Consider the following 13,267-nt stretch of genomic DNA (forward strand, 5'->3'; position numbering starts at 1 on the left):
GAGACAAAACGAGTCGTTTTACTGCGTCAAATAACAGACTCGGAAACGCTTTGTTTGGTTGTTACGTCAAAATGTTTTTGATATTTGTTGGTTTTGCTCGTCTTACGATTATATATTTATTATTTTTTTTTCAGAATGTTTTTGTAATTTTATTGAGTTATCTCTGAGATTTAATATTTATAGATATTGGATCATAGACTCCAGTAGCAAACTAAAAAATAAATATCTTCTAAATGTCACCGTCCATATGAGAAAAATTAAAATTAGCAAGTTCACAACTCTACTATTATTTAATTATTCATCGTGTTTTTATGTTTTACCGACTAGCCACAACGCGTATAACGATTTGAATGGTCCACCTGAGGAAGTATAAATACTTTTCTTATGAATAAAAGTTTTTTTTTTTTTTTTTTTTTTGATAATCCAGGGTTTCCCGCTTCGCGGGTCATTTTCTGGGCCCGGTCAGGCAGTGGGCCAGTTTCACCCGGGAGGTTTTTCCCTGAGCCCGAAGGCCCAGTACCCACTTTAGTGACAGGGATGAGCAGTTCGCCTCCGGCTGGCGTCGAACCCGGAAGCATGACAATTGGCCTCTAAGGTTCTAACCAGTAGAACTGACTCATCCCGTGTTATGAATAAAAGTTGGATACGTGAATTATATTTTGTGCCGTTTCTATTTGCTTTGACTAGAATTAGCATAAGCGCTTCTATTTTTTAATTAAAAATATAAGATATTATCAAATTGCTAGTTGAGAAATGTTATGCTTTTTCGCAAATATATATATATATAATCAGAGATTTGTAGTTAGACAAAACATGTCATTAAGATGGAATCAACATATATATAAACATAGGCTCTTAGCATGCTTTTAAAAAAAAAATCATGAAGCGGAGAAAATTTGAAAATATCTAATCTTTTAGTTAATATGACATATTTCATTATTTGCATTAATAATAAATCAACTATAAATTTTTTTTTTTAATTATAACAAAATCTTTTGAGAAAGAATTTAACAAAATCTTACTAAAATTTAAATATTTTTATAAAATAACGCATTAATTAATTTTGTAATTATTAATATAATATTATTATAAATCAATGTTAATTGAAATTATATTATAAAACAAGAAAATAAAACATTCTATACTATTTTATAAATTTTATAGTTATATTATGTATTATATGAAAATAGAAGTGGTTTATGAATTAAATATGAAATATATATTAAATAGGTAAATTAAAATTTTTTATTTTTAAAATTTGTTTCATTTAAATAAATATCACTCATCATTAAAATGAGTTAAAATTTGTAAACTATATAAAAATTTTATACAAAAATAAATTTATTAACATGGGTTAAGCTTTTATATCTGCAACTATATGTTATCTTTCTTTTTTGAAACAATCAATAATATATTGTTTAAAAATGTTTATATACAAAAATATAATTTCATATAATAACATTTAGTTCATATACTATTTTTAAAATATGCTATTAGAAAACTATGAAATAATAATAATTCATTTAAAATATTAATGACAAATAAAATTTTGATTATATTTTTTTAATTTTAATTATTAAAAATTAGCTAGAAAATTTTATAAAACATTACCAAAAGTTCAAATAGTTTTCATAAAATAATGTATTAATGTAGTAACAAAAACAAAATTCAAAATTCATGTAATTTTCCAAACTCAAAAATAGTTGTGTAATTTTCCAAAGTTTCTCGACAAAATATACAATTTTGAAAATAAATAATCAAATTCAAGATGATAACATTTCAAATTTTACAAGAGATAAAATCATAGATAATAACGAATAACTTTTTAAAATGCACCACGAAAAAAAAACTATATATGTTGTAACAATTAACGTAATCTAATATTTTCAAATCTGAATTAAAAAAAAAACTTAATATCATAAAATCCAAAAATATCCTATATCAATAAAATTTAATAAAATAATATGATAGATTCTACTATGTATAAAATTTATTAAAATAATAGGGTTCTATTATTTAAACAAAACAGTATTTTACTTATAAATCCCATAAAATACCAAATGACATATATTAAAGTATATTTTTATAAACACAACATGTAAATGTAAATTATGTTAAACATATATATTTTTATAATATAAATAAAATTTAAAATGTATTATATGCAAAATATATAAATTAAAGAAAAATATATATTTTGGAGGAGGTTATCTACTTGATTATTTCAGATTGCTATTTTATTGTACTTAATTTAAAAATATATTCGTAAATAATAAAAATAATAACAAAAAATATATTAAAAAAAAATCACTATGTATTATTATAAACAATAATATTATAGAGTTATATAATATAAAACATTAAAATGAAAATTATATATTTAAAAAATTTGTAATAATATCAAATATATTTATAAAATGAAAAAATATCTGCACGGATGTGCGGGTTAAAATCTAGTATAATTTTGAAATTGATAATGTGTAAAACCGTAGAAGGATACGAATAAAAAATTCTTATAAGCATTTTGATTTCTTTAAAGTTTGCATTTTGACGGGTTTGAATTTTGTATATAACGAAGACACTAGTACAATTTACAAACTACGTTATTATATGTTATAATCGATGATATATCATGTTTTTCAGGAATTAAGCTACTATTTTAAATCTCATTTTGTATATCCTATGACATCTTATGTCCAAAAATTTGGAAATTGTTATAGGTTAATTGTTTCAGTCCACAAACTTCACTACTGAGATAGTTTTTACATTTTATAGCATCTAAATCAAAAAGAAATAATTTCATACATTACATTTACAACTGCATGTACAATGTATGGTGATGTATTTGATTTATAGTTAGATTTTTTTACCTCTTGTACATTCATACTATATATTAGGCCTGGGAAGGATCGGGTATCCGGAAATTTTAAAGTATCCGGATCCGGATCCTTATCCGGCGGATCCATAATTTTACTATCCTTATCCGGATCTGGGGCTCTCGGATATCCGAGTGTCGGATATCCTTCTAAAAATTGTAATATCCGGCGGATATCCGGATCCGGATTTGGATCCTTAAAATAAATAAATAAATAATATTAATATATATAAAATATTAACAATAATTTAAAACAAAAAATATATAATGTTTTGAATTATTTCTATGTATAAAATTACAAAACTTACATAAAATTTACATATACTATTATAAAAATAAAAATATATTAAATAAAATTAGTTTTTATATATAGATATTACTATTTTTGAAATAGTTATTAATAAAACTTACGGATCCGGATATCCGGACTAAAAATCGAGATATCCGGATCCGGATCCGGCTTTGGCGGATCCAGCATTTTACTATCCGGATCCAGATTCGGTCCCTCTGGATATCCGGATTTTCGGATCGGATCCGGATCGAATCTCGGATCGAATCCGGATCTCGGATAAAAGTCCCAGGCCTACTATATATGTTTTGTGAGCTAAGATGAGTTTGATATATTAGCAACTTTTGAGAGAAAAAATAATATAAATCTTAGGGATACTGATTATATAGTTTGTAATCAAGAAGCTCACCGTCACTATAGCTGCAAATCGTGTTGAGAGGTATGTGATATTGTTTAATGTCTTACCTGTACAATAAATAATACTCCCTCCGTTTCGGAATAATCCTAGAGTTTTCACGCTTATTAAGAAAACATGTAAATTTTTGATAATAAATGTATTACTTTCCGTGTTTAGCTATTTCCTATGATTTTTAACCAATCAAAATTCAGTAAACAGAATTAATGTTTTTGAAATTTACAATTTGACATTTTTACATACATTGAAAATGTAAAATATTGATCTTTTAGAAACAAAATATTTTTCTAAAACATGGATCATTTAAAAATGGAAGGAGTATGTCTGTTAACGAAATCTTTTTTGTTTTAAATTGAAGCACCAATTGTGCAGGTCATGCATTGCTTTGCTTTCTTTTTGTGTTACTTGAAACAAGATAAAATTTTGTTTTCTGTTACAAAGTTTAGTCTCCAGAAAAACAGAATGGCTATAGGAATTCAATCGTTTTTAACTACCTTTTCGATAAATTATATAATTAGTAAATCACACAGATAAGAGAAAAAAAACAGAACAAAACAAACTAAAAAAAGGACATAGGTTTAGGGAGGGTTTAGAGAACATTTGCCCTTAAATAAGACAGATTCAACATTTGTTTTCCTTTGGCTCTCTCTTTGAGAAAGTTCCATAAGTCCCACAGCCAACAAGTCGCTCTTGAATTGAATCTCAAACCCTAATTAAACCTGCCCTGCACGATTCTGATGTTATTCTATATTAATTTCTTCAGCTGTAAGGCTTTGAATAAGTCTGTAAATAATCATATTTTATTTTGAAAATTTCAACAGAAACCCCCAAAAAATATAGTTTTTGTTACATTATAAAGTTGGAGTTGCCGGCAAGTTATGACAGCCGGAGGCTGTTTGGACATCCAAACAATGTTGTTCGGTCGTAAATCATCGAGCAAGTTACAGGTAAAAGTGCTCTTGTTTTCTTGATTGATTTTATGCTAAATTTCTCTTGATTGATTTTGATTATTCATATGCACAAAGTCCTTTCATGTATTCAGGAAATCATATAAATGATTCATAGAAAAGTCTTGGATTAATAAGTTTCTTGTCTCTTGACTTATTATGTGTACCAGATTTTTATAAGCATTCGTCTAGTCCATGTTAGAGCATCAGATTACATGATGATGAATAATAAAGGAACTAATTAACAGTTTTTCATAATAACAATTTTCAGCCAGTAAAAAGCCAAGCGTCACCTAAAGTTAGCAAGGTTAAGAAGCAGGATGATAAATCTTCTTCTTCTTCTTCACCAGAACCTTCTTCACCTATACCGATTAGATCATCTAAGACAGTATTATCTGGGAGCCAACTATCATCATCATCATCAAGACGTGTTTCTTCGCCTATGGGCATCCTAAAGAATGTTTCTATTAGAGAAGCTAAGAGCCCAAAGACAACCAGCTCACCTAAATGGACAGGAAACTTTATTCTTATGGTCGAGCTTCGCAGAAAGATTGTTACCTTTAGAGACATCATTGACCTTGCTCCTCTCGAGGGTTCTCCTTCAATAACCGATGTGAGTACACCACAAAGTTAGCTATCCTTTTTATTAATAGTGTATATTTTTTGTACTCACATCCTTTTTTGTTGTTGGATAGATGGTGATGCATACAATGAAAGATCTCCAAAATCTTTGTCCTGAGATTATCCGCAGCTCACATATCTCTGAAATTAGACGTGCAAATGTCGATAAGGTATTCAAAACATGATCTGAATATATGCCTTCCTCTGTCCTTAGTTCATATAACTTGAGTATGATCAATTGTTTTTCCCATAGGTTCTTGACCATTTCTTCAATGCTTTGAAATCCATTGGAGATTCATGGATCGATAACCCGGAATGGATAGCTAAATCTAAGTATTGGAGTAGCAGCGTTGGAAAGAATCAGTCCGATCGACTAGGTAATAATAAACGTTACATTCACAAGAAAATCATTTCAAGATCTTGAAATTCAAACTTTTTAAAATGTTATGTTTCCTTTCCAGTGGAAAAGGTGTTAGCAGCATTAGATGGACTGATCAAGATGTCAAAAGAGAGGTTTGATATGATGGAGATTGATGAAGAAGAAGAGAATAAAGAGTTGACTAGTCCAAGGACTGCCATAACATCGAGCAGTCGAGTTTTATCTCCATCTGATTCATTCTCCGATAACAGAAGCTCATTCTGCGGCTCACCAATCACACCAAGATCGGTCCTTCCAGAACCAATGATGATGGGTTCGCCTGGTAAAGTTGGAGACTTTGCAAACTCTGCATCACATCTTCTGTGGAATATGAGAGTTCAAGCACTTGAGAAGCTCAGTCCTATCGATGTTAAGCGGCTCGCTATTCACATTTTGTCACAGAAAGAAGCTCAGGAACCAAACCAAAGCAATGGAGAAGAAGAGGTTAATGTTGTTGAAGAGAACAAGATGAAGACGAATGACATTGATGTGAACATGGAGACAGAAGAATCTGTTGTTCTTGATAAGCAAGAAGATACATTCATGAAAGTCTCTACACTGGATTCAACATCTGAATCCAAACTCAATGTTTCAGTGAAATCTGAAGTTGCACCAGCATCTTTGTCACCCCCACCACCTCCTCCTCCTCCTCCTCTATCCACTAAAAAATCTGTATATTTAGCTTCTCAACCGCCACCACCACTGATTGCAAAGGCTGACGTGGTGGCCATAATATCAATCCCACCTCCTCCGCCACTGCCACCATCTCCACCTTCCATTATGCCTTTACAAGGCTCTATTCCACCACCACCACCGCCTCCTCCTCCAGCAGCTGTGGCGGCCCCACAACCGCCGCCTTCACCTCCAAGAACCACAGTGGCGCCACCACTGCCTCCCCCACCTCAAGGGACTGCAGCTGCACCACCACCACCTCCTCCTCCTCCTCCACCGATGCAAAACATAGTACCACCACCTCCACCAATGCCTATATCGAATAGAGCCGGTGGTGGACCACCGCCTCCACCACCACCTCCTATGGCAAAGGGAGCCTCACCTCCTCCGCCACCGCCTCCTATGGCAAAGGGAGCCTCACCTCCTCCGCCACCACCTCGAATGGCAAACGGAGCAGCACCGCCTCCTCCACCACCTCGAATGGGTGTGGCAAACGGAGCAGCTGGTCCACCGCCACCTCCAGGAGCAGCAAGAAGCTTGCGACCCAAGAAAGCAGCTACTAAACTAAAAAGGTCCACCCAGTTAGGGAACCTATACAGAATCCTTAAAGGGAAAGTAGAAGGTCGTGATCCCGAGGCAAAGAAAGGTAGCGGAAGTGGAAGAAAAGCCGGAGTCGGAAGCGCTCCCGCCGGCGGAAAGCAAGGAATGGCTGATGCTCTTGCAGAGATCACAAAGAAGTCTGCATATTTTCAGCAGATTCAAGAAGATGTTGCTAAATACATGAAATCAATCAATGAGCTGAAGGTTGAGATCACTAAGTTCCAGACTAAAGACATGACTGAGCTTCTTAGCTTCCACCGCCGTGTCGAATCAGTTCTTGAAAATCTTACAGATGAGACACAGGTCAGTAACATTTCAAACAGCTTATTACCATCACTTCTATATCCACTGTTTTTGTGATTCTTGATCCTGAAAATGTTTTGAAACTATTAGGTTCTTGCGCGATGCGAAGGGTTTCCACAGAAGAAACTTGAAGCAATAAGAATGGCTGTTGCATTGTACTCGAAGCTGCACGGAGTGATCACCGAGCTACAGAACTGGAAGATAGAACCTCCTTTGGTTCAGCTTCTTGATAAAGTAGAACGCTACTTCACAAAGGTAACTAGTTTACTTAATTTCATACCGTTTTAACAACATCATGTAACTAAAAGATCCAAAATAAACAGATCAAAGGAGACATCGATACGCTGGACCGAACCAAAGATGAAGAAGCTAAGAAATTCAAGAGCCACAACATCCACTTTGACTTCAATATACTTCTTCAGATCAAGGAGACAATGGTTGATATCTCATCAAACTGCATGGAACTCGCATTGAAGGTAATTAAACAGCTAAAAAATATGAACCTTTTATTTTTAAGTATTTTTAAAACCAAAGTTCTTATCTGATCAACCTAAAATTCACAGGAAAAGAGAGATGAAAAGCTTGTGTCACCTGATGCAAAGCCTAGCATTAAGAAGACAGTAGGATGTGCTAAAATGTTGTGGAGGTCATTTCAGTTTGCATTCAAAGTCTACACATTTGCTGGAGGACACGACGATCGAGCTGATTCTTTAACCAGAGAGTTGGCTCATGAGATCCAAACTGATACTCAGAACCCTTGATGATTCCATCGTTTTGAATCATCACAGTTACCCAACTACTAATCCTTTTTGCCTTTCTAAACACCTAAAAATATTCCAAAATGTTTGATATGGAATGATAAAAAATAAAAGTATATGTATAATATTTAACCTATTGTTTTGGCTTTGAGTTTGTAATTTTGAAGCCCACCCAAAAAGACTAGGATTTAGAGGTTTCATGGGAGCTCAGAGGTGCAGAGTTTTTTAGTGAAAACCTATAAAAACCTTTTGAGTCAAGGAAGACCATTGTGTTGCCACAATATGTAATATGGTTTTGTTGTTATAAACTTTTTTTCTTTCTTTAATTCTAGTTGTAAGGTACAAGTCGAAATGGTGATGACAAAACCTGGCAAAAGAAATGATATTTATTAACAGAATTTAGCGAAAAGTTGATGATAACGAGGCTAATAGGAATCACAACCTATTTATCTCATTACTCTAAGTTGGTATGCGAATAGAAGGGATTGGCTGAAGCCAGCATGCTCTAATACTGAGCAGTGCAGTTGCATTTGGATATCTAACCTTATGTGCTGCGTTTGTGATAAGCAAAACTTAAAAGACGGATTTACCCCTAAAATTCGCCATAAATAACTAGAAGAAACAGACTTCGGATCTAGAAAATACACATAACACATTGCTTGTTTTGTAGGGCTCCTCAAAAGTGGCAGATAGAACAGGAAATTTGTATGTTAACATCATGCAGATATAATTGTCTTTTGTCTATATCTCTCTCTCTTGTGGGAAATTTACTTTGCATGTTCTTGTTTTACTAATGTAAAAATGTTGTGACAAAAAAAAACTAATGTAAAAATGAAGAGTTACAGAAGATACAAGAATCAGACATGAGTTTTTGAATGATGCTACCTTTTTCAATCCTAAGCTTCTTACTCTCTCTGTTCCAAAGATGAACAGATAAGCTATGTTTACGTAAATGCATAAGTCTCTTATGTGACCAATTTGCCTCCCTCCCATTCACGGACGCTCTGTAAAATCCACTGATCCTAGTCCAATCCACCGGATAAAACGAAGATGGTGGAAGAACAGAGAATCCCATATCCCAGGAAGAGTTAGAAACGTTGAATTTTGCAACCACTCTTGACACTAAGTATGGACCGTTGTGACCCCATTTGTTACCGTTGAAGGTTCTTGAGAACTCGTCGATGAAGCTTTTAAGCAAAGGATGGTTCTTGTCGAAGATGAGCACCGCGTTGTTGAGCCTGCTCCATTTCCTTGTAACGGGATCAACTGTTTGTGCTCCGATTACATTGTGGAGATTAGTGAGAGGTTTGAGGATTATAACATCTGTGTCTAAGTAGATCCCTCCGAACTTGTAAAGCAAGGCTAGTCTTAGAATGTTAGAGAGGTTCTGCTCTAATGGAATTACTCCTGGACTGAACATTCCTTTCTTTAATCTTTCAAACCATTTCTCCGCTGACGTGTCTTTGAAAATGTAAGTGAAGTCTGGTTTGATCGCAAGCACTTTAAGCCCTTTATCTGTAAAGGGTTTCAAGATGAGTGTTCCTCGCTCACAGTCGAGTGAGTTTGAGACCAGGATCAGACAGCTATTTGGGTGAGACTTGAAGAGACTCTCTATTGTGAACCGTTCTCTTTCACCAAAAGATTCTAAGGAGGAGATCCAGATCATGAAGAACAGGGACTCGCATGAGGATTCAGACAAGAATGACTTGATCCTCGTCTTGAATTTTTGCCTTGATTTGCCTTGTGGCTTCTGTGTCATCGCGGGTGTTAACCCGTTTCTTCTCTTCCGTCTCCTTGTCCTTCTCTCTGTCTTTATTGGCGAAACTTTCTGCTTTTGTACGAACCCTAAAGAGGTTTCTTTCACCGCAAGCAACATTGAAGAATCTGACTTAGATGATGATGTTAAAGTTGACCTTGATGATGATGATAATGATGGATGATGATGAAGAACCTGGTGGTGGTTATAATCGAGTGAAAGAGTGGATTTGGGTGGGATTGGATCAAGATGAAGGGAGAAGGCAGAGAAGCTGTTGTAGATTAAGAGAAGCATGAGAAGAAGCCCTAGAAGAGACAATGGAAGACAACAAACCAAAGAAACTGTCAATTTTTTCAACCTCTGCAATAAATCAACTTGTTCTGCTCTTCTGCTCTCCTCCATCTTTTGTTCTCTCCAAACAAATATTTCAAAGACAGAGATTTGGTGTAAAAGATTTCTTCAAGGATAAAAGGGTGTTGTTGGTCTGTCTTATGTGATGATGATACATGTTTGCTGAATATATTAAACAATTTTTTTTTTTAACTTTCTTGGCATACCGAATATACATGTATCATTCATAATAGGTGAAAGGGATGAGTACTAAACTATTATTTAAAGACGGGAAATCTCCTAAATAACTCATTTTTAATTTTTGTTCTAAAAAAATCAACTAAAAGTCAAAGTGACTAAAATAGTAGGGTTTACTAAACGGTTAAATGAAGATTCTATTTTTATTTATAAATTTAATTGGTTAATTATTAAAATATATATAAGTAAATAAATATTAAAATTCGAAAAAATCGCTTTTTCAAAATTTTCAAAATATTTTATTTTAAATAAAAACTAGGAAATGAATTTTCTTTAGAAAAAAGTTTATGAGACCTTCCTGAATATTAGGGGTTGGAATTTTGGTTTAAATTCTGACTGTGTTTGGATTTAGTTCCTTTTTGTTTGTTCGAGTCTAAGAAAACTGTAACCGATAAAAACTAAAATTAGTTTAGTTTGGTTTGTGTTTGGTTTGGTTCGGATTGACTTAGGTTTGGTTTGTGTTTGTTTCGATTTAATTCGGTTTTGCTTGTGTTTTTTAGTTCAATCGAGTCGTTTTTAGTTTTTTTGTTAGTTTGGTTATGAAAATATAATTTCTAAAACATAAAACAGATGATCATTTAATCTCTTAAAATGTTGACAATAATAATAATAATCTCTTAATATATAAATGTAAAGCCAAACATCACAATAAATATTTGGAATATGTATTTGTATCCGGATCTTTATCTGGCAGATCTATGTTTTCATTATTTTTATCAGGATATGGGGTTCTTGAATATCCAGGCGTCATATATCATTTCAAAATTATAATATCTAGCGGATATCCAGATCAAGATATGAATTCTTAAAATAAATAAATATATATATTTAAAATATATTTAAATATTAAAAATAATTTAAAAACAATATATATATGTATATTTATATTGTTTTTAATTATTTCTATTTATACTATAATATAAAAATAAATATAAATATTACTATTTTAAAATAATTATCAATAAAAATTACAAATCTCGATATTAGGATCCAACATTTTACTATATGGATCAGGATCCGGCAATCCGGATATCCAGATTTTCAAAGTGGATTCGGATTGGATTTTCCATCGAATCTGAATCTCGGATAATGATTCCATCCCTAGTGTATATATCATGTATTGTGTTTATTAACATGTACCATTTTTTAATCTTTGTTTCTCGTTTCGTGTTCCAATGATTGTGATCCGAGTATACAATGGTTACGTAATGTTTTGTCTTATGGCAACTCTAGCAATGACACCAAATTTGGTGTTGAAATGATATCAAATTTGGTGTCATTGTATTTTTGTCATCTCCAACAGTTACACCAATTTTACATCAAAAGTATTATTATATATTATTTGATGTTTTCAATTTTATTTTTATATATTTTTATTATTTTTAACTGATAAATAATTATTTTATCATGTTTAGATTTTTATTATTTGTAAGTGATAGATAATAATAGTCATCAAGTGATTTATTGTGAAAATAAAAATAAAAATTTAATTTGTTAATTATGTGAACATAAACTAAAATATAAATAATACAATTTTCATGTTTAATTACAAATTTAATAGTAATTGAACCTTTTATAATGAAACTTAATATAATATGTATTTTAAAGATTTGGTGTGACAAATAGTGTTACACCAAAATTTGGTGAACTACTATTCATATTACACTAAATTTGATGGAATGGTGTCAATTTTAATGTCTTGTTGGAGATTAAATAACACTAAATTTGGTGTTTTAGTGTCTTGTTGGAGATAAAATAATACTAAATTTGGTGTTTTAGTGTCTTGTTGGAGATAGTCTCAGGGCAACCCAACGGGGGTTGCTTATGTATATTAGAATAATGAAGAAAAGGATAAAAGGTGATGTTATAGAAACTAATGGTTCTTCATTAACATCCTCAAAAAGAAAAAGATAAAACACTCTGTACACATGTTGATTTCTGATTGGCTTAAATATCTCAGTTTTATGATTTAAAATTTAACTATTAATTAAATTATTTAAAAGATATTAATATTAAATTTGTTAGAAATTCTTAAAAGATAGTCCATGTTAATGATGATCTTAGCTATCTTAAAACAATCATTAATATAATATAAATAAAGATTATTTTTCTTAAAATATGTCTACTGAAATATAAATAAATTCTTTAAAAAAAACTAAACTAAATAATAAGAAACAATATTATATTATGCTTTTTCAAACTGGTAGAGCTAAAATATAAAAATAATAATGTTAAAATATAAATTAAATTAACGGAAATTGCCACAAATACCACATTCATAGTACCACTTTTCATGTCTACACTAATCACTTTTACCGTACTTTTAATGAAGGATAAAATACACTTATACTCCTAGTGTTAACTAATGGGAATTGCCACAAATACCACATTCATAGTGACATATTATGTTTACACTAAACACTTTTACCCCTAGGATTAACTAATCTAGACTTAAGGTTTAGAGTTGAGGGGTCGGATTTTTGGAATATGAAATTTAAGATTCTAATAAATATATACTTAAAAATATAAAAAAAAAATTAAAAAATAGTTTCAAATATAATTTTCGATTTTCAAAAAGAAATTTTCAAAAAAAAATAAAAACAAAATTCGAAAAACAAAATTCAAAAAAAAAATTTTATAAAAAAGTTAGAATTAGAAAAAGTATAATTCGAAAACATTAAAAAAAGTATTTTTTTATTTATTTATTTATTTATTTTTTATTTTTTCTTTATATTTAAATAATGATTTATTATATATATAGATAACAAGGGTATATGAATCTTTTGCCACTTAATGAAGAAGATATTTTTGAAAATGTCCCTTTAGTAGTGGTAAAGATGAAAAGTGGTACCATGAAAATGGTAAACATAAAATTTCCCCAACTAATCTAGACTTAGGGTTTAGAGTTGAAAGGTAAGGTATGGATTTTGGAATGTGAAATTTAGAATTCTAAGACCATGTACAATGGTTTCAACACCCTCTCCATTTTCAACACTCTCATTTTCTCCTTTAAACATTTCACATC

The 13,267-nt window shown here is 31.5% G+C and overlaps 2 protein-coding genes across 2 annotated transcripts; one reads left to right on the plus strand and one right to left on the minus strand.

Moving 5' to 3' along the window:
- Positions 1-3,337: 3,337 nt before the first annotated feature.
- Positions 3,338-8,199, plus strand: BNACNNG11830D (uncharacterized protein At4g04980). The gene is made up of 8 exons (XM_013814940.3): positions 3,338-4,526; positions 4,798-5,139; positions 5,222-5,317; positions 5,401-5,524; positions 5,609-7,140; positions 7,231-7,395; positions 7,464-7,616; positions 7,704-8,199. The coding sequence occupies exons 1-8, from the start codon at positions 4,458-4,460 to the stop codon at positions 7,899-7,901; spliced, it is 2,679 nt and encodes an 892-aa protein (XP_013670394.1). The 5' UTR covers positions 3,338-4,457; the 3' UTR covers positions 7,902-8,199.
- Positions 8,200-8,423: 224 nt separating this feature from the next.
- On the minus strand, positions 8,424-12,736 carry LOC106375187 (uncharacterized protein At4g19900). Its single transcript, XM_048770094.1, has one exon. It carries the CDS (start codon positions 10,054-10,056, stop codon positions 8,719-8,721), a length of 1,338 nt encoding a protein of 445 aa, XP_048626051.1. The 5' UTR covers positions 10,057-12,736; the 3' UTR covers positions 8,424-8,718.
- Positions 12,737-13,267: the final 531 nt, after the last annotated feature.

Source organism: Brassica napus, chromosome C9, assembly GCF_020379485.1.
Source record: "Brassica napus cultivar Da-Ae chromosome C9, Da-Ae, whole genome shotgun sequence".
NCBI lineage: Eukaryota > Viridiplantae > Streptophyta > Magnoliopsida > Brassicales > Brassicaceae > Brassica > Brassica napus.